Source organism: Dermacentor silvarum, chromosome 5 (assembly GCF_013339745.2).
Source record: "Dermacentor silvarum isolate Dsil-2018 chromosome 5, BIME_Dsil_1.4, whole genome shotgun sequence".
Classification (NCBI taxonomy): domain Eukaryota; kingdom Metazoa; phylum Arthropoda; class Arachnida; order Ixodida; family Ixodidae; genus Dermacentor; species Dermacentor silvarum.
In genome coordinates this window covers 160,499,445-160,521,723 of record NC_051158.1, presented here as the reverse complement: position 1 = coordinate 160,521,723, position 22,279 = coordinate 160,499,445, and the positions used below count along the sequence as shown (strand labels likewise).

Sequence of the window (22,279 nt, the reverse complement as noted above, 5' to 3'; positions counted from 1 at the left end):
TAACATTTTTCGTTCTGTTGCCCTTTGCGTGGCCCTTAACTTGTTATCGAGCTTCTTTGTTAACCTCCAAGTTTCTGCAACATGTGTTAGCACCGGTAGAATGCAACGATTGTACACTTTTCTTTTCAAGGACAGTGGTGAGCTCTCGGTCAGGATTTGTTAATGCCTGCCATATGTACTCCGACCCAATTTTATTCTTCTGTTGATTTCCTTCTCGCGATCAAGGTCCCCTGTGACTAATTGACCTAGATAAACGTACTCCTTCACAGACTCTAGAGGCTGACTGGCGATCCTGAATTCTTGTTCCCTTGCCAGGCTATTGAACATTATCTTTGTCTTCTGCATATTAATCTTCAACCCCACTCTTACACTTTCTCGGTTAAGGTCCTCAATCATTTGTTGTAATTCGTCTCCATTGCTGCTGAATAGGACAATGTCATCTGCAAACCGAAGGTTGCTGAGATATTCGCCGTTGATCCTCACTCCTAAGCTTTCCCAGTCTAAGAGCTTGAATACTTCTTCTAATCATGCAGTGAATAGCATTCGAAAGATTGTGTCTCCTTGCCTGACCCCTTTCTTGATAGGTAACTTTCTACTTTTCTTGTGGAAAACCAAGGTTGCTGTGGAATCCTTGTAGATATTTGCTAAGATATTCATGTATGCCTCCTGCACTCCTTGATTATGCTATGCCTCCTTGACTGCTGGTATCTCTACTCAAATGCATTTTCATTATCTATTAAAGCCATATAGAGAGGTTGATTGTACTCTGCAGGTTTCTTAATTACCTGATTGATGACATTTCCTGACTGAAGCCAGCCTGGTTGATTGAAGTCAAGTGTTGTCCTGATTCTATAGGTTAGGAAATTATCTTGAATGTTTCGTACAGTACTGAAAGCAAGCTAATTGGTGGTATACTATGGAAACTCTCTGAGAAGTCAAATGTGGCTGGATCAAGTATAAACCGCATTCACGCGATCTTGCGCGCGACAGCGACAAGCGACGCGATGAAGATGGCTGTGGCGGTCGCTCGTCGCCTACAAGTCGCACCGCATGCGAGCGACGACTTCGAGCGACGTCTCCCCGGTGTTGCCGGTATGAGGGCAGCAAATACTCGCCGAAACTGGCGTGACGCTTGCTTTATTAATTTAAGTTGATGTGTTTTAGTGTAAAGAGCAGCATAAATATTTCTAAAGGTCTTGCACTACGTTATTATCCTTGCACGTATCAAAATCTAGTCGTTTGCTCGTTCCGTGCGACAATCGGTAGTACTTGACTGATATATATCCATTTCCGGCTTCGCGCTATTGGCTAGTCGCTCATAGCACTTCCGGGCGACGAGCGACGAATTCTAGATTTCTAGAACCGAGCGATTGAGCGAAAAGACCAAGCGATCTGTTCGCGCGACGGCCCGTTTCGTCACTCGAAGCCGTCGCTCGTCGCCGTCGCGCACAAAATCGCGTGAATGTGGTTTGGGCTTCATACACAGCCTTTGTAAAATGAATCTTATTCAAGTGTTAAAGTCTGTGATATGGCAGCTATCAGCTATGCTTCCCAGTGTCTCGACATAGCTGTAGGTTACAGCAGGTTTATATTTTGTGGAAAGGGGAGGGGGGACATGGTAACTCGAATGTGCGACAAAATTTTTTCGGTCCTGATCCAGCTAGAAGGTTTGCAAATAATTATTGTTTTTCTGTCCCTATTTTCAGGCTTCATAACACGTTCAGACTGGGCAAGACATTTTGTTTATATTTGGCGAAAATAAAGGGCATGTTATGGACAATATGTAGGTAAACTTTAAAGACAGGGGGAAAATATGACATTTGCAGTAAATTACGCAAGTCAGCGATCTGGAGCTTTATGAATGTGTTTTGCGAACAAAGAATTTATCTCGTAGCTCAGGCAGAACTGTGAACTCAACCGATATCAAATCTAGCGGAAATTGAGTAAGGAGCGTGAGGGGGAGGACACCATGGTAAATGTTGTGGCGAAGTAACGTATATGTGTATTGATAAATTACTGGCTTTTTAAAAATTCCAAACAAGAAGTGCTCCAAAGGATAAGATGCGGGCAAAGTTTCAAATGGTAGTCATATACAGGCAATTTTTTAATGTATGCGACATAATTAATAGAAATTGAAAGTTTCACTGCGACATTTCGAAACTTCGCTGGAAATCGGGTTGTTGCACACATCTGCTGTCATTCTTTCTAGTGAATATTTCAAGTAATTAATTTATGTTGATTGTACTTCATTGCATAGCACCTAGACAATACTATTACCTAAAATAGCGATACATTTAGGCTGTAGACTTAAATACCAAGTCCAATTCCTTGTTTAATTACTAATATTGTGTGTAGCAAATGTACATTTTTTATGTGCGCTGTACTGCTGCTACTGGGCAGGATACAGGACCTCTGCGTGACACTAATTGCCTTTTGTTCCTGCATCATTTTGAAATTTTATATAGTTGCAAGAAATAAACTCAAATTCAAATAATTTTGGGGGACGCCATGGTTCACCATGTGATGATTGATAAGTAGGTCTATGTCTCTTAAATATAAAAATAACTGACACGCATTTCCAGGCTCTTTCACCGTATTATAATAGTAAATTACTATATATATATATATATATATATATATATATATATATATATATACATCCATGACGTGATGTGTGTGTGTTTGTGTATGTGTGTGTGTGTGTGTGTGTGGAGAGAGAGAGCGCGAACGAGAGGGGGAAGAGTTCAGGTTTGTTGCGATTTGTCCCCCCTCCCGATGGAGCAAGGAAAAAAACTGAGGAGGGGCCCTGACGTCCCGCTTTGTGAAGCCAAGTGACGCCGGAAGTCGGCGTTACTCTGCCATCATGTCTAAAGCCCCTATATTTATTGACCCTTTTCGCGGAGCAGTTTGCTCTAGAGGAACGAGATGGCGCTTTCGGCGGCGCGCCATACGTTGCCTCAGCAAATGCGCACGAATACGAAACCATTACTGCTTCTGCCCTGCTATTGTGCGATCAGCTCTCGAAAATGCAACTGGGTGTGCGCTAATGCACTGTGCCCAATTCATGCTGCAAAATATGTAACGATAAAGGGAAGACGTGTGCGGTAGTTCGCTGCAAAAATAGTGATTCACATATTAATGAATGGAATCAACCTGTGTCGCCACTGCTACATAAGGACTGCTTGTGTTGCCGCCCTTCGCGATGCGCGGCTTTCCTCAAGGATAAAAAAAAATATATAATTCATCCGCCTGCGCTGTATAGCTAACCTCCAAAGAAATGACTTCAAATCCGGAACGTCGGAACTTGGGAGTAAATACCGCTCGTTACAAAATGAAGTAGTGCCACTTACTGGCATAGTAATTTTGCTGAACGTTATCGACACACATCCACCCTTACTCGCACGAAAACTTACGCCCACCCTATCGCCAACATGTGAGTGAATAGGCGCACACTTGAATCAATGTGCCGAAGCATGAGTGACGACACCGGCCAGACACAAATGTCGGAAGCTGAACGTTTTGTGACGCTCCACAGAATAAGCGAAGGACTAGCGATAATACGTCTTTGCTACGAGCTACCGCAAAGTACAGAACATTTAAATTCAAAGCCTTTGTGCGCAGCAAGAACAAATTTATCGCAGCAGAGCACACCCGCGAGTGATTACGCTGAAAAGAAACAATCAGATAGTGGCCGCACCGAGGAACTTTACTGAGTCTGAAATATGACAAGCCGCTGGTTCAAAATGACTGCCAAATAAAGAACGCAAAGCACACTGATCCCGATTTAATTCATAAGCGGAAAGTTTGGACAGCTTGGAATACATTTCTAGCCCCGCTTTTAGTACAAGCACCGTATACGCTGCTCGCGCCGTTTGGACAAGGCGTAATGAGCTCTGAAAGCACTTACATGTCCTCTAAAGCTGTGGTCAAAGCTTCGTGTCGTGCACACAGTCACCGTCTACGATATGCATCGAAACGGAGGTTTGCTGCGCCGCACCGGCGTCACGCGGTTGCATTGTAAACGCGGAGGCAACGGAGGCGGCTGAGGCAAGCAATGGACGCGTCACCACGTGATCAAACATGGCAGCGCCCATGGGAGCACCGCGAAAAGGGTCAATAAAAGTAGCGCCATTCTTAGATCTTGCCGCCACCGCGCTCACCCCGGCGCTTCCTCCTCGCCCTCTCTTAGCCGCCTCCTGTCGCCCCAGCCTCCTCCGCTCCCCCATTGGCCAATCCGTGTCACGTGGAAGTTCGCGTCGCGCTTTTGTATATTTTTTTCTTTCCAGCGCGCTCCGACTGCCATTCTCGGGCCTGTGCGACGAAAGTGCTGTACGCACAAACGGATCAAACGTGTTAGGGACAAGAACTTCGTTGTGATGGCATGCTGCTGCGCCTTAAGTTGCCGCAACCGACAAGGCGAGGGCAAAATGCTTTTTTTGTTTACCATCCGGCGAGCGCAAGCGCTTGCTGCACACTTGGTATTTGCGCCGTCTCGCATCGTCGCGTTGCTACTTCCAAAACGGCATTATTAAGACCAGTTACTGACTGACGAAGCAAAATCGCGCCTCACAAACGTCTCCGCAGGGCGCGATCGAAGTTTTCCTCGGATTTCCTCTGGTAGCGCGTTAGCTGTCGTCTGCCACGGCAGGCCCGACGCAGGCGGCGCCACTGTCGATATCGCGCCTCGATCGCGCTGGTCGCGCCGAGCGCGATAGTGGAACGGAGGAGGAGGGAAGTGGATGGCGCTACTTTTTATATATAGGGGTCTTAATCATGTCGATGCAGATTCTCCTCTCTTGTTTACATTTTTTGCGAAACCACGCCGCGCTGCACGCAACCGAGCCGGCTGCTCTGACGCGCGCGCTCCGCAGCGATCTTAACCGAAGGATGTAATCGCGATGTGTCATCGCATTACCGTTGCCGAAGTCAAGTTGAAAGAAGTTCATAATGAACTTCGCAAATTCGACAGGTCGAATTCGCTGCTTTTACCGTCTTTTGTGAAATTACGGTGCCAGTGCTCTTTTAACCAAATTTAAATTTAAGCGTGGCGCCGGTGGGGCCGCTGCATTCGTTCGTAGCAGTAAATCCAGTAAGCTAGCCGACAGAATCCAACGGAATCCAATTTTTTACGCGCCAACCGTAACCATAATTCAGTGTACTAGTTACATTTAGTTAGGTGGTCATGCTGACAGGTGTTTTCTGTGCTGGCTTTGAGACTGCCTGATCAAAAAAAGGTTTTACACATCGAGGGCTGATGCGTGATGGCGCTCTGTAGGCTGAAAGGTAAGCAGTGTCCTCTATTTATTCGTGTTGCTGACTACTACACGTTTTTTTTTTTTTTTATTATTATTATAATATGACTTCGTTTTGAACCGTGGTTCATGCTCTGTCAGTTACGTGCAACAACTGTGCCAAAATGCCCCGATTAGCTGCAAAAGTTCTGTCCCGTGCCGGTAGTACAAATTTTATCTTTCAAGGCAAGTCGCGACCACTGTCACACCTGTAGCACGAACCAACGTTTGTAGATACTTTTTCAAAAAGTATCTATAAACGTTGGCACGAACGGCAGCCGCTGTACGAGGCACGTTCAACTCGGAGCCCGCGTCTGGCCGCCGCTGCACTGCATGCAACACGCCTCGACCGCACCACGTGCCTCGCAGACAGGACGTCCTGATTATCAGCATGCCTATTTTTGTGCAAATTGATGCGACGAGAAATTAAAAAAAAAGGGCTCAGAACGGAGCATTTTGTAATCGTCAGCGGTTGTTTTTGAGCGCCGTCGGCTATGGCTTCGCCTTCGAAGATGGTTAGTGCTAGCGGCACTAGAGCACTGCACGGGCTCGGGCTTACCCGAAAGCCCGGGCCCGGCCCGGCCCACGGGCCGGGCCGGGTAGAGGAGTTTTTTCACGGGCTCGGGCCGGGCTCGGCGTATGCTTTTTGACCCGGGCCCGGGCCGGGCTCGGGTTTTTTGACGCGGGCCCGGGCCGGGCTCGGGCTTTCTGCGAGTTATTCTCGGGCTTCTCAACTCTGAAAAACATGTATTTTTCGGTCTCGGGCCGGGTTCGGGCCGGTTTCGAGTCGGGCTCGGGCCGGGCTCGGGCTTAAGGTAAAGGGGTGGCGGGCCGGGCCGGGCGGGTAACGTAGATTATTTCCGGGCCCGGGCCGGGCCCGGGTCTCACCATAAAAGTTTTGATCGGGCTCGGGTGGGCCACCCAATGTGAAAACGGGCCCGGGCTGGGCCCGGGCCACAAAAATCGGCCCGTGCAGTGCTCTAAGCGGCACCTTCGGCGCTCGCTCGGCACTGAACCGACAGCGGTGGTCCGCTTGCGTGGTCGCCACGAAAACTCCGCCGGCGGTAAACTTGTCGATGGTGTATTCGTTCCTTAAGACAAATAGCATTATCGCAATTTCCGCAAGCGGCCACTCCACGCATCGCCGCAACAATGTACTGCCACAGTCAGACGGACAAATAAATTTAGTGACACTTGCAGGCAGTCAGAGGGAAAGGAGGTTTAGTAACACGTACTTGCTGTTGCATTGCGAGCGTGTTAATTGAAGGAACTCGCTTTGCTGCGTTGAAGTGTGTAGCCTCGATAGCAATACGTCAAATACATAAATACTCACAGCAGAGTAAGCACTACTTCAAAGATTACTTTTTCGTAAAAAACAAAAAGCTAGAAACATCTAATTTCAACAGATTCTGCCATTTTGACCTTGTGGACCTTGGATATGTTCTCGCTTGTATTGGTTAGATGTGCCAATGGGAAACGAATAGATGTATTGATGGAGGTTATAGTATTTCTATTTTTGATGGCTGAGGTTGTACATAAGCATCATTTCATAAGAAAACAGTAATCGTTTCTCAAACTCAAAATGCCAAGAATCAGATCAACCTCTATGACTTCATAGATGGTCATTGCCATCCATCCCAAATGACACTTTGTTTGGCCGTCTAGCACCACGCTGCCAAAATGACACTCAGCAAGGCAAAGTTCTTTGCTCGAAGTGTCACTAAATTTGTTCGTCTGACTTGGGTATTGTATTTGCCCCAAAATGTGTCTGTTGTAGCTGATAGCCCATTATAGCCAGGTCTGTTAAAAGTGGAATTGGTTGCATTAATAATATAGGCAGACCAAACTAAGAAAACAATAGTCTGTTATATCAGAAAGTATGTTGCATGCGTATCCATTGTAACAGGCATTCAGTTATCCCCTGGTTTCTAAGCTCCATAAAAGCACTTCTTTCTCTGCAACACAGCAACACTGACCTGGAACAGGGCTGCAGTAAAAATAAGCACCTTCTTGATGGACGGAACTCTCTAAGCATCGCTAGCATTAATGGAACGCACCATGTTAAGAGTCTCGTTTGGCACTATGATGGTTATGCAATTAAGGTGCCTCTCAGCTTTGACGTTTTGAGGAGTGAAGCAGCCTTGTGCAAAGTATGCACAGAGGATGAGTGCTGAAAACAGCACACGCAAGTGGAAGGCAACAGAAGGACCAAGTGGTGGCCTGCACGGCACTGTGCACTAGTGCTGAGGAAATTATACACTGAGATGTAACGCAAAAAGACATGAACATGGTAGAAAGTGGCTGTTAAAGGGCCCCTCACCAGGTCTGGCCATTTTGAGCTGACAAGGGCATTGCATACACAGCAAGCTAGCAATCGTGTCTGCAAAGTATTCAATCCCTTCACATCGCTAAAAGAGCTGAAATTTCAACCCCAACACCGTGCACCCTTCTCTGGGCATTGTGCTCCCAGCCGGAGAGCTGACGTCAATCACGCAAGTGCGCCTACGTAAATTCCAATGCTGTGACGTCATTCGCAGTGACACATGACTTGTAGAATTATTCAAGGCACCATCACTTATTTGTTTGATCTGTTGCTTCAGTAAACGATTTCAGTTTTAGAGAAATAATAAAACCTACCAATCGAATGTCTGCGAGTCTTTGTTTTACTCCGTGCCATAGCAAGAGGGACGTACTTCCATATCGTTACTTGTTCCCACGTCGTGCAGTCAAGTGCGCGGAAAATGGAACTATCTGCCATTTTCTACCGGGTTCCAATGCAGTCGTGCTCTTTGATCTGCTTGCGTCTGCCTCAGTGGTCATGACTGTGACACTGATTTATACCGCTAATCAGGTGTTCTTGTGCAGGGCATGCAAAATCGTGCATTGCACAAAACGAGACAAATAAAACAGCTTGCGCCCAAGACTGTCACCAGAAGTGCACTGCGCAGAAAAAAATGCGAGAGATTTAAAGAGAAGGCGGGGCCTGTGACGTATTCATCACGCAATCCTCTGGCTCCGGTATGGGAGAATGCAGGGAAGGAATTTCGCTTGGGGAAAGTGTAGAGAGTGTCTGTTGGAAACATTGGGAACTCGAAAAGAAAATGTTGAAAGAAAGCAATTATGTCAGAACTCATCTTGCAACGGTAATGCGAATAGCAATCGAGCAATGTAGTGACAAACCATATTATTGAGGTCACGTTTATTTAACACGCATAGTGGTATTTCTGAGACTTTGTTTCTCGGGCTATGTCACACACTCCAATATCATCCCACTTTACTATGGCCCTCACTTGCCAAGGTTGCCCATGAGCATTGAGGCATGAGGACTGTATGACACCGACACCGGCAGTAACAATGGAATGCCGAAAAAGGAATGATATCAATTGAACGTCAAATGTGTATAACAATGGTATAGCGGCCATGAGATATCGATTCTTAATTTATACCGATGGTATAACGACGATGTGGCAACAATGAGATGAAACAGGATTGTGGGCTATGTCACACACTCCAATATCGTCCCACTTTGCTATGGCCCTCACTTGCCAAGGTAGCCCATGAGCATGGAGGCATGAAGACTGTATGACACCTACATACGACGCAGTGACAATGGAATGCCGAAAAAAGAATGATATCAATTGAACTTCAAATGTGTATAACAATGGTATAGCGGCCATGAGATCTCTATTCGTAATTTATCGCGATGGTATAATGACGATGTGGCAACAATGAGATGAAACAGGATTGTGGGCTATGTCACACACTCCAATATCGTCCCACTTTGCTATGGCCCTCACTTGCCAAGGTTGCCCATGAGCAAGGAGGCATGAGGACTGTATGACACCGACATACGACTCAGTGACAATGGAATGCCGAAAAAGGAATGATATCAATTGAACGTCAAATGTGTATAACAATGGTATAGCGGCCATGAGATCTCTATTCTTAATTTATCGCGATGGTATAATGACGATGTGGCAACAATGAGATGAAACAGGATTGTGGGCTATGTCACACACTCCAATATCGTCCCACTTTGCTATGGCCCTCACTTGCCAAGGTTGCCCATGAGCAAGGAGGCATGAGGACTGTATGACACCGACATACGACTCAGTGACAATGGAATGCCGAAAAAAGAATGATATCAATTGAACGTCAAATGTGTATAACAATGGTATAGCGGCCATGAGATATCGATTCTTAATTTATACCGATGGTATAACGACGATGTGGCAACAATGAGATGAAACAGGATTGTGGGCTATGTCACACACTCCAATATCGTCCCACTTTGCTATGGCCCTCAGTTGCCAAGGTTGCCCATGAGCATGGAGGCATGAGGACTGTATGACACCGACATACGACGCAGTGACAATGGAATGCCGAAAAAAGAATGATATCAATTGAACGTCAAATGTGTATAACAATGGTATAGCGGCCATGAGATATCGATTCTTAATTTATCCCGATGGTATAACGACGATGTGGCAACAATGAGATGAAACAGGATTGAAGACAGTGGCAAGACCAAGACAGCATGATGACTGCAATATGACAATGGATGCATGATAGCGTCTGTGTCGCGATGGCACAGTAACAACAATGGCATAACAACTGCAGCATAATTATGACTGAATGATGGCAGCATGATTACGATAGAGTGAGAACAAGAAATGACGTCAATGGATCGACGAAGGTGGTATGATGACGACGGCATGACAGCAATGGGATGATGACAGTGGCATGACAATGACTGTATCACTAAAGGACAGCACGACAAGAGTCAGATGACGAAGCTGGAGGGACGCAGTCTGACAATGGAGGCCTGATAGCGACTGTCTGACAAGGGCGGCATAATCGTAATTGAATGGTCACAGTATTGTCACGGTGCTACGAGCAGAATGACCAATGAAGACGACAATCCTCAATGGGAAAGAGAAGACAACGCAGTGCTGCTAGGCTAGACTAAGGTCCCTAGATTTTTTCTTTTTGCTTTCTTTTAAGTAGCGACAAGCTTTGAAGTACCGCCGACGAATCTCATTGGGCGGCGCTCATTCCAGCAGCCATGTTCTTCCTAACGCTGTTCACCCGCATTCACTTGCACGCTGCTGCGAGCAGCGTAGATAGCAGCGGTCGTTGGCGGCCGACGGAGTAGATGTCGCTACTTAAAAAAGAGCAGGAAGTCTAGGGACTTTAGGCTAGAGTATCCATTATACTGGCTGCGCCCAAAGCTAGCTTGTAAATAGCAAATACATTTTCATTAGTCTCTATCTCTACCCGTATCAATTTTAGTGGAAGTGCGTGGTAAAGAGATGCATTTTGACAGGCACTGGCAGAGGGAGGGACTACATAGTCACCATCCGGTACACAGGTCAGTGCTTGCGGTGGCGGACGAACAAAGTCAGCGCAGCAGAGCTGGATTTGCACTGTGTCGGGAAGGTTGATATAATTAGGCAAGTCAAGCTGTACGACAATAGCTGAGTGTGGGTGAACAAGAAATCAAGGCCGAGGATGATGTCGTGAGGGCAGTGGTCAAGTACGTGAAAGAGATGTGTGACGACCACTGATGGCCACACAGGCTGCACACATTCCCACCACGGTGGTAGTTCCTCCGTTGGCGACCTGTACAACGCAGAACTCGGCAGGTGTGAGCACTTTCTTCAGCTGAATTCGGAGATCAACGCTCATGGACGGAGATGTGTCCACTGGCGTTGATCAGGGCTGTAATTGGTAGGGCACGTGCTTCAATGGTGAGTGGGTTCTGATGCGTCAGCGGGGTAAGAAGAGAATTTGCAGGTTGGCGGTCCAATGCAGCGTCACCTCCGGTAGCTGCATCAGTCGGTCTTCCGGGGATGAGCGTCCAGAAAGGTGCAGCAAGAAAGACCGGCAAAGCAGAGGCAAGCATCGGCTTACCATAAGGCATTATTAGACTATCGTCGAGTCCATGGGTTTCTCCTGTTGTCTTGGTAAAAAGAAAGACAGATTCGGCGTAGATTATCAACATCTAAACAAGGTCACAAAGAAAGATGTCTATCCACTTCCATGCATTGACAACACTTTGGGTTGCCTTCGCAATGCGACATGTTTTTCATCGATACCTTCGCTTCGGTTATTGGCAGATTGCCATCGACAACATGGACTACTCCATACACGGGAGTATTTGCTCCAAAAGTAGGTTTTTCCTGCTCCAATGGCTGCTCCAAAACACTGAAGGATATTCCCACCAATGAAAATATTTAATGTGAGAATGTTCTTATTCTTAAGTGCCAGGAATACAATCAATTAATGCTGCCTGTTCATGCTGTAACATGTGACTTGAGGGTTGACTCAACTGAATGCAGTATTTTTAAGGCTTATATTATGTAGCATATTTTATGGGAGACATGCGTTTGTGTGAATTTCTTTCTTATATGTTATGGTTGAAGTGTAGCGGCACTAGGGGACACAACTTGCAGCAAGACTTGTAAGGTCACTCATGAGCTGAATACAACAGCCATGGTGAGGTGTCGATAGTATTGGTCCAGTGCGTGATGTCAGTAGGCTGTGTACACCTCCTTGAAAACCCTTGAATTTGGAAAAAGAGATTACAGGGCCCTTAAAACTTCTTGAAAATAAGTGTGCTCCTTGAATTCCTTGAAAACTGGAGTTAGGTGCGACATTTGAGCGTTCAAAGTAACACTCTGCATTGCGACTATGGTATGGGCACTGTCTGTTAGGGAAGCAGTCCTAGATATTTTCTTTCCAGAGGGTCGTTAAGCAATGCAATATGGTGTGTCCACAGCCACCAATGACAGGCCAGTTTAAATTGCCATTGCATCGCGGAGCTAGACAAAGCCAGACCAAATGACCACGCCAGACCACAATGTTTTTTGTTTTTTTTTCCTAGCTGGCTTACACTGCAGCCATCATGGCTCCATTTCCGAGCCATAGGCTCTGCAAATGCCTGGCGGGAAGTAAGTTTCAGCCATTTGGATTTATTGCAGCGATATCTTCAGCTGAAACCGGTCACTACTAATGATCATGCTAGAAGCTGAATGACATCATTACAATAGGAAAGTCAGCTTTGAAGCCTGTCTTCTGCTTGGCAACTAGCTGGCTGCAATTTCTTACAGCTACGAAGTAGAAGATCTCACTATTTTCCAATGTTATTTGTACAAATAAGGTTTGTTTCGCCATCCCTTGAAATCCTTGAATTGTCCTTGTGTTTTGAGTTGAATGTTCTATATGAACCCTGTGTCAGGCAGTGAGTGTCTCTTCCTTTCTGATACATCTGTATTTAGAAAACATGTGACGAGCTACTTTTCTTGTATTTTACAGCATTAAAGAAAGATCTTGTTCTTGACTTGGAATCTGATGGGGACAATCAGCCAGAAGAGCAGGTACTGTAGTATAATTCACTTCATTGCTTTAATGGGCCCCTCACCAGGTCTGGCCATTTTAAACAAATATTGCAGCGTATCATATACATGGCGTACTGACGATCATGTCTGCAAAATATTACAGCTGCGCAAAAACAGCCAAGGTTTAAAACCAGATGCTGCGTTCCTTTTCTCTAGCTCTGAGCCTGCTCCGAGCAAGAGAATTGGGGTGACACGCATAAATTCCTTTTCGGAGTGCCTGTTTCGTCTCTCACCATGACTAATCATTCCATGCGGACGGCACAATGCCGCAGCACATCCCTCAGCTCCTTTATGGTAAAAGACAGGGAAGCAACATGGCTTGGGTGCACTACTAGAGGCAGAGGGAAAGAGTGTCTCCGTTGGCAGTGACACTTGCCTTCTAGCGGTGTCGTAACAGGGCATTCAATTTCTTCTATTTCCTCCATTAATGGACCTGCTAAAAATTATTTTGAAGAAACAATTCTTAGATGGCGTTCTACAGCTTTCAGTGGATAACCAAATTTTCACTGGGGCCTAGTGAGGAGGCCTTTAGGAATCGCCACCATAGGTGGTATGGCATCTTTGGAACTTGCATGTTGAAGGGCCACTGGCACAGTGAAAAACCTGTGCCTTATTTCCAGCTGTGCCTGTGGAAGTTGTGAATATGTCTCTAGTATGCCACCCATCACTGTGTCTGAATCTTTCCTAGAGATGGATGTTTGCATTAGGGTACGGGCACACTAGCGGCAAAAAACGCACGCGTCATGCCGCGAGCGGCAAGTTGCCAGCGCCTTGCCGCGAGGCCACCGTGGCAAGCGCGTCTCGCCACGCGGCAGCGCGATAAGATCTCGCGCTCTCTCGGAATCCGCAATGACCGTGAGCAAAAAGGGCACGATCGGACAGCGTCCACAAATCCTTCTATGTAACCGCGAGAGACGCTGATCGTTGATTGGAAAGCTGGTGCGGAGCGGCGGCGGTCCTGTTGCCATGGCTCCGTGACGTCAGCCTCGACGCTCTTGATTGGTCATTCATCTCGCGATACGCGGCACTAGCCGCAGAAATGGGTCTCGAACCCATTTGGCGCGGCACGCTGCAAAACCTCCAATTCGTGCCGCTATTGCCGCGCGCGGCATGACGCGCGCGTTCTTGTCGCTAGCGTGGCCGTACCCTTACAGTTTTAGCGCCAGACGGTTACTGGATGAGGAAAATATCTGGCGCATTGCCGTTTGATGTCTCCACGCTGCTTCTGTAATGCACGTCACATTTATTACCTTACTTGAAAAGTGTGTGTACCTGATCTGGCTGTAGACTGGTGCATCATTTGTTGCCGGCACTCCTAATTAGCTTACACACTTTAAAGGAATGCTGAAAGAAAGTTTGTCTTATTTTTATTGCTTTAGATAGTTGTCAACCAAGTAATTGCACTATGTGACAAAAATGTGACAAAAAATAACTACAGTGTAGACCGCTTATAACGTAAGTCGCCAGAGTCGCGAATGTCTGCACTATAAGCGGTACTGCACTATAACTAACACAACGATTTTCAAGCCCTGCACGTATGCAAAACATGTACACCAAGCATGTAGACACGCTTTGTACTATCGCGCGCACATCGCGTTTACGTTTTCGCCAGTGAGCTGGCGAAAACACAATCGCGATGTAGCCAGTGCTCTTCAAGTATGACAGCTTTGTACCGAGCCAAAACAAAACAACTGTTTGCCGCAACCGCTGCGGAAAAAAAACGTGACCGCTATCGACGCGATTATGAACGGCGACTTTGCAGTGCTGAAGGCACGCGCCCGACGCACGCACCAAGTCTGTACGAATTAACTACCATTCGCTGCAACATCCGCAGTCGAAACCGCGTTCGCTATCTATGCGATCATCGATAGCGACTACGCAGTTTTTTAGGTACGCGGCCGACGTGCGTGCCGAGTAAAAACGAAACTACTGTTCGCCGCAACCGCTGCAGAGAAAACCGCGGCCGCTATCGACGCGATCGTGGATGACGACTACGCAGTTACGAAAGCCCGCGGCCAACGCGGTGTTATGCGCAGCGGTAAACGCAAGAATACAGGCTTTAAAGGCACAAATAGGCTTGAAGTGTTCTGGCGTCGCTGTCATTCGCGTACGATTTCAACTGATGGCTGTGGCGATGCGGACTCCGCCGCTTCGTTTCGGTTGGACGTTAGCGCCGTTCTTGCTCTCTTGCGTCGCACATTTGCGACACTCCCCGCTCACCGAGCTCCGAAAGTAGTCGAAATTAACCGATGTGTGGCCAAATAAGTCCGAATTAACGAGAGTTTGATTCCATTGAATAATGTATACACCGGCCGGGAGCACGCACCTTGTTGATAAGTGTGCTCGCTGCCGCACTTGTCGGCGAGATTTTCCCGTGGAAGCCGCATTATAACCGGTATTTTGTCTCACACTGCTGCACGGTAAGCGGTATGCGTATACATGGAGTGCTATGAGAAAATTAACGGGAGTCTGAAAAGACCGTACTATATCAGGTCCTGCACTATAAGCGGTTACGTTGTAAGTGGTCTATACTGTAGTTACGTTAGTCTCATGGTACCAGATACCACTGACACTGTATGTTCGTGCTGCCAGAATCCGAGTCCATTAAGCGCTCGACAGAGCAAGAAGGGAGAGTGTGTCCACCTGCATTTCCAAGAGCAGACCAATTTGGAAGTTTTCAATGACATAGTCATTGTATGGCTTTCAACCACCACACCAGGCTGACTGGCTAGCTTGTGACACCACCCGACCACCGCCTCTGCTTTCAGTGATGATACATCTCTTTCTCATCCAAAACCACATTGCGCTTGACATGCATTTTGAACAAGTCATATAATATGTGCTTAGTTACTTAATTGTGGTTCTCTCAAACAAGTGAGGCTTCATACTGCAATTAAGGTGTCAACGGCTACCTGAAAAAGCAAGAAAAGCAGGACACACAATTTTCTGGTCACTACTTTAAAAAGTGCACTAGGACAGCAGATGACAGAAGCCAGTCTTTTCTTGATTCTCAGTTTCTGTGCCAGTCTTCTAACGCATTACTTATTTTGTAGGAGCTTACGGTGCGTCGGCTGGAAAAAAAGAAAGTGAGGCAAAGTGCAAGAGCCGTAAAAGAGAGAACTCCGTTGAAGAAGCGGCGGCACAGCTCGACTGATGAAAGCGATGAAGAACCAATTGAAGAGCATCTCTCAGAAAAGGAGCAAGCAGAAAACGTGAGGCTGCAAGCACAGCTTGCAGAAGAAAAAAAGAAAAATGCCCAACTGCAGCAGCTGCTGACAGAGAAAATTGGTATGACCCAGCTGCCCGTTTTCTTTTCATAAGACACCTTGAAGTTGTTTCATGACTAAAAGGATAGTAATGCAACTTTGCATGTCTGGTGGCCATAGCAAGCGAATTCCAGACAAAATGTGCACGAATCGCCTTCTTTTCTTTACCTGCTTGAAGGTTGCATACAGATAATCCTACATTTTTATGTTTGACCTATTTGTTGCATTGTATTTTAACTAGGGGTGTGCGAATATCAAAATTTTCGAATCAGATTTGAATACTTAGCTTCGAATATCGAATAATGATATGCACGTGCATTTATTAGCAAGTTGTGTAAATTTATGTTGGAACATTGGATTTACATTGTTGTCACGGCTGTCACCCATTCGTCGGCGCGAAGTCGATCGACGGGGTATACAAGTCGGTTGGTCGTTCCGTACTCGAGCGAACACAGTGAAAGAGTCAGAGTCGCAAGTAAACAAAAAAACAAGATATGTATCAGCTGATAAATATACACAAATTAATGAAATAAAATAATAATAAAAAGCCACAAGAGAGACTAACACACCTGAACTTAATATAAGACAATGATGAAGACAAATAAATATTACGAGGAATTAACGGTGGATATAAACTTGAAGCAGGTGTGGATCAAATATACAAGGATACACTTGACAGTAATTGACTAAAACGAAGTTCAAAAGAAAACAACGATGTCATATGTGTGGCCGGGCAGCAGCAGTCGGTGCGCAGAGCTTTCCCGAAGAATGCTGGAGAGCCGATCTTGTCGAGGTGGATGCGATTGCTGGGCTGGGTTTCCCGGGAGTCTAGATCTGACGACTTCCCTCAAGCAGGTTGAGCTAACTTGAGGCGAACTACCGTGAGCTTCGTTGCAGACGCTGCTTTGACATCTCGTACATCTACTAGTTACTCGGAGTTCCGACGTGGCTAGGCGGCCCAGGCCATATTGGATGGCTCAAAGTGCAAGTGCGCAGTTGCGGGCAGAGTAGAAGACGCACCCCCTCTCTCTCGCATTGCCTTCCTGCTTTCCTCCTTTCACGTGCGAGACTGAGTCGCCAGTTCCCCTTGAGCCGTAGGTGCTGCAGCACGACGTCGCCCCCCCTCCCTCCCATTGCCCCACGGCCTTTCGAGCGACGGTCCCTCGCACACATACGGTGTGCGGTGACGATTTATCGCCCTTGGACTTTATACGGAACCTCACAGCAGCGCCGACGGCAGAAATACGCTTGGAGTGTTCGTATAATTGCTATCGCAATAAAAAATACAAGTCGGAGCCCTTCCACCCTGTGAAGACGAAAGTCCAGCAAAGCTGGCGCTCTAGTGGGATTTGCTATGTTGGGGTTTAGCTATATTGGGTAATGCTATGTTTAATTTGGCTACACAATGGTAAACCGACCCTTGCGCTACTTGCTCGGGAAAGAGGATTGGGTGCCGGCTCTGAGTGGCACAATGGGGTATTTTTTAATACTTAGACGATGGCTATACAATGCCTGGCTCTGAAAGAACTGGCTCGGCGTCCACGGGCGGCGGCGGTCCTAGCGCGTTGCTCAAGCTTTTCTATGACGTTCCCAGACAAGAGTCCTTGACCAAAGCTCCGTATAGACAACCGACGCTAACATGAACTCCTCTCGCACCCCACTTCTCCGTTGACCCAGTTTTTTTCGTACAGTGGTTGGCGCGCCTCACGCTCTCCCCCTCTAAAGCAAGTATTGGACGGCACAACTTACGTCTACCCCCCCTCCCCGTTCTCCTTTTCATCTGCACCCTCTTACAACATAAAATGCTCGAGCCAATGAGAGTTTTTTTTCTACACACGGACATGACCATTGGAGACTGAGCCCTTAACAGCTTCACTGTAAAAAAACAGGAGAGTGCACCTTCGCTGTCCTCAAACACATGCCCCTTGCTACTGAAAGGCTAACTTTCCCGCAAAGTTTTTATATTTAGTGGCCAAGTGTGCTTTACAGGCAAAATTTCGCTAGCAGCATGAAAATATCGCAGAACTCGGCACAAAATCGCCTCAGTATTCTTAGATTAGATAAAAGCAAATGCTAAGAGCCGTGTTTGCTCCCGGACAGCCAACAATATATTGAATTTGGTTCGAATATTCGTATCCAACCAAATATTCGAACATCTTCGAATATCTATTTTTCGAATATTAGCACACCCCTAAGTTTAACCCTTCGCTAGAAACACCAAGCAAATAAATTTCAGTGGTTGCAGCATCAGATTAAATCTCAACAAAAGGCAATTCGAAAAAGCTGAAAAACGTGTTATATCCCCTGCACGGGCCGAGTAATTTGTGTGTTGAAAATTTAGATTTTGCGAATTGATTGTATCTTTGGCATCAATGACAACATACAGGAGTAGTACAAATTAGGTATGTTTAACTTTTCCGTGAGTCTTGTTGCATCCACAAATATGGACTCCACATTTGAACACCTTAATAAAAAATACTTGACATGTAGGGACAATATTTAGTGTTTTATGCTATGTTGCTTCGAAAACCTTGAGTCACACAAGAAATTGCACCAGTGGAAATTGTTGTGAAAAACAACAAAAGACGGGAACCCATTATGTACTGATGTGCTGTTGTCGCAGCAAACAAGCGTATGTCGATCTAGCAAATGTTTTCGCTGGCACAGTAGCATCTCCAGCATATCATTAAAGCTTGTATCTCTTCTCAGCACACTTGGCACATACATATAAATAAATATTGTAATGAGGTTCCATTAAGAACTGCCTTAATGCTTTAACTGCCAATTTAACTTCCGAAAAACGTACCAAAGTCGCCTATTTTTTTTAAGTAGTCATAATTTTTTTCATGCAATTCTGATTCTGAAAATATATGTTACATCATTGATTTCTGTTTAGAATTAGCACAGAAATTAGCAAAGTGTGCTGCCGCAGAAGGGTTCATCTCCGTGACGATTAGGCCAGTGATGCCCCAGTCAAAAAATACATGAAACGAGCCGAGCATATCATTCTCGTCAGTGGGCTACTGCAAGACTCCGGGCACTGAAGAGAGGGAAACTGCGGAGGCGCAGGTGGCGGGTTATCGGTGTTCATGCGCTGCCACACATGTGCACTGCTCAGTGCGTCACCGTCGTCATCGCCGTCGCTCTACGTTCGAAGACTACGTTCGAACCACTGTCTGACACAAATTCCATGCCGTCACTAACGCTGCTTTCTGTACTGCTCCAAGAAGCACCTCTTTTTCTTAGAGCATCGCTGCCAATGGCAGTCTTCTTGCGAAGCCATTATAAAATGACTGTTGCCAGGCTTAAAACACGCTTGAAAGGCACGAAATGCGTTTTTTCATAGACAACTACCGTCATCTAGTATTAAAAATTGCAAGCAAAGCAATTGACGACCGTGATACGTCTTTGGCGGCGGAAGGAGCGGAAAATCGGGCCGGACGAGTCTGACTCTTTGTTGGCGATATTGGTACAAACTCGTGTGACGAGTACAGCTCGGGGTTGGCAGCAAAAGGGTTAAGATACACGTGAAGCATTTTAAACATAGTACTTATCTTCCTTAGTGCTTCAGATTATAAGGTTTTATCGTGGCATGTCAGGGTGCGTACAGGTCCTTGAAATCCTTGATAGTCCTGGAATTTTTTTCCTTCCTTGAAAATCCTTGAATTTCGTGAGGAATGCACGCTGATATCGACATTGCAACCTCCTTTCTGTGGTAGATCAGCGTCGATCTGACAAACTCCCCATTTCAGAAACAATACGCCGGTGCGAGGGACATGGTTCCGTTTTGAAGAACTGTACGGAAAAAATAAGACTTCACCGCGTTAAACAGTGAACAGAGCGAGACCCGTGCTGCGCTTTGGTGCTGGTTCGGCTGGCAGTGTTTACGCTGCTTTTCTCACCCTATCGTTCGTTTCACTCCTCGCCCGTCAGTCTGCCTTTCCCACTTGTGCGCGAGGTGAAGCTAGTGAAGCTAAAGAGAGCTATAGTGGAGCAGCTTCACCACTGATGCTCAGTGCCTTTGTGCCTTTAGGTGGAGGTTTGTTGTAATATTATTTATGATAATATAGTATAAATGCAATAACATTATGCTGAATGTTTTGAAAATGTTTAATTAACCTGCAGAAGCCTGAGCAGCTGTTGTGAGTGTTCGTTGTGTTAACTTTTAATATTGCGGACTTGAGAAATCATCAAGACAAGACGTGTTTTACAAAATTGCAATACATATACGTCTATTTGTTATAATATAATGGACGTGTAGCAAGACTACACTGAATGGTTTGGAAATGTTCGGTAAACTCACGCAGTTAATACTGGAGAAGTCAGAGTAGCTGTTGGGAGCATTCATTCTGTTTTGTGAACTTTTTTTTTCGGTATTGTTGTGAACTTGCAAAGTGATCAAGGCTAGACATTATTAACATCATTGGCATATACATTTATTTTTTATTTTAGTGCAAGAACCCTATGCTGAATGTTTTGAATATTTTTGGTGAACTTTACCCAGCCTATACTGGTGAAATCTCAGTCACTGTTGCAAGTCTTCATTTTGTGTTGTGATCTTGAGAAGTTATCAATGCTAGACATTTTTATTATAATTGTGGCATACATTTATTTATTGTAAGTGCAGTAAAACTAGTCATATTTGAAAATGTTAGAGTAAAGAAATCCTACTTTGGATGCCACTTTGAGTCCTTGAAGAACCTGTGACAGGTCCTGGAAAGTCCTTGAATATCCTTGAATTTATGCCTTGGAAACCTGTACGAACCCTGCATGTACAATTGGGCCTGAAGGATATATGAGCAGAAAGAAACAGTAGGTTTCTTTCAGGTGACACAAATTGCTAGCGACAATCTTCACAGGCACCTAGACGGGAGACAAAGCATGTAGTAGTTGACCTATTTCATGGCTGCAGCATTGCCTAGATGAGGTGAAAACAGGTGGTACAGTCTTCGTCAAAAGTAGACAGGCTACATTGCCTGCAACACCGAGCTGACTTCAGGCTGGTTTAGTGAGTTGCCATGGTACACATACCATATCTTTCAGCGCCCTGGGGAATGAAAAGAACTCTCAGGCTCACCATCCAGAGGTGTAGAGTGTCAAGAGCACCGCGGCAACCACACCGCACAGCCAAACGACATGTGTGGTGAAGACCCAGAGTGGCCTGTATGCTTTTGACAAAAGCTGTGCTTTCCTCTGTTCAAGAGAAGGCTCACAAGAGAAGTTTTCCAATGGCTTGAGGTAGTAATGTTATGAAAAGCTGCCTCGTGATTTTTATACAATCTGCTTGTCATGTCTGCTTTTTGAGCCTGTGCTTCTTTGTGCAGTAATGGTATTGCCTGTGCACAGAAATAAGGTGATCATTTTTATAAAACACAAATTTTACATGCAGTGTTCATAAATTTACAGACCTCCTCCTGGCGCACTTTGGGATAGGTGGCACGAAGCCACGGGGAAAGACCCAAATGGTAATATTTTTCTTCATCTAAAGCTTTATACCTTAGAACAGCTTTGTTATGGAACTATTTGAGGGTGAGGCTTGCTTTAAGATGGCTTAGTTAGCTTTTAAAGGCCAACTACAATAGAATGTTTGGCTGCATAAATAAGGCCTAGTTTCACATAGTGTAAGTGCACTCTACCTGCAAAATGTTACATTTTAAATACGAATGAATCCGCCTCAAAAGTCTCGCAAAAGTAGATGTTTTTGATATACAAAATTTTTCAAAATGCCACCAGTCACCCATCACTTCTGCCTCACCAGAAGTGACACGACTTGGAAGACACAGTCCCTTGGCATGACTTCTGAGATTCGATGTCACCTTTGGTGCGCTGTAATATCTCAGAAGCAACATGCTGGAATTTAAATCATATCTGCTAACCAACAGCTGCATGCATTGTCAATTCAGGTGCTATTTAAAGGCTCCTAATAAGAAAATTACATAATTACGAGCCCTGCAGCTTTACCAAGATTGCTTCGGTAATCACTGCTGAATTATTAACAATTTAGGCAAAATGGTATTTCATTGCACTTGTCCTTTAATAGCATATTTAAAACACGATGCTTTGAACTTGCATTCGTATGACTCATAAGTGGCTGTTTTCATATGACTAGGCAGCTTTCTGCTTCTGCTAGCAAATATAAAAAGGCATTTTAACTCAGTTTATATGTCTTATAGATAAAGTTCCACATTTCTGGAGTTTATTTTTGGACAAAATTAGAGTACATTTATACAAGCTGACTTTTACGGCGCATTGAAATTCAGAATTTTTCAGTCTATTTATTGTTATTCAACTATGTATTATTTTGATCTGTAGCTCCAAAGCA

General features: G+C 45.5%; 1 protein-coding gene across 15 annotated transcripts in view; it reads left to right on the top strand.

Annotated features, from left to right (window-relative positions):
- The first annotated feature begins 5,119 nt into the window (after nt 1-5,119).
- The window catches only part of LOC119453828 (uncharacterized), a 48,660-nt gene continuing 31,500 nt past the window's right edge, over nt 5,120-22,279 (top strand). For 12 of the 15 annotated variants that reach the window (XM_049668578.1, XM_049668577.1, XM_049668570.1 and 9 more), the window contains exons 1-4: nt 5,120-5,283; nt 12,609-12,670; nt 15,745-15,979; nt 21,364-21,422. In XM_049668578.1, coding sequence (XP_049524535.1) covers nt 5,262-5,283; nt 12,609-12,670; nt 15,745-15,979; nt 21,364-21,422 — 378 coding nt within the window. In that variant the 5' untranslated portion in view covers nt 5,120-5,261. The remainder of the gene's footprint in view (nt 5,284-12,608; nt 12,671-15,744; nt 15,980-21,363; nt 21,423-22,279) is intronic. The other 3 variants (XM_049668574.1, XM_049668575.1, XM_049668569.1) reach the window with 1 other exon arrangement.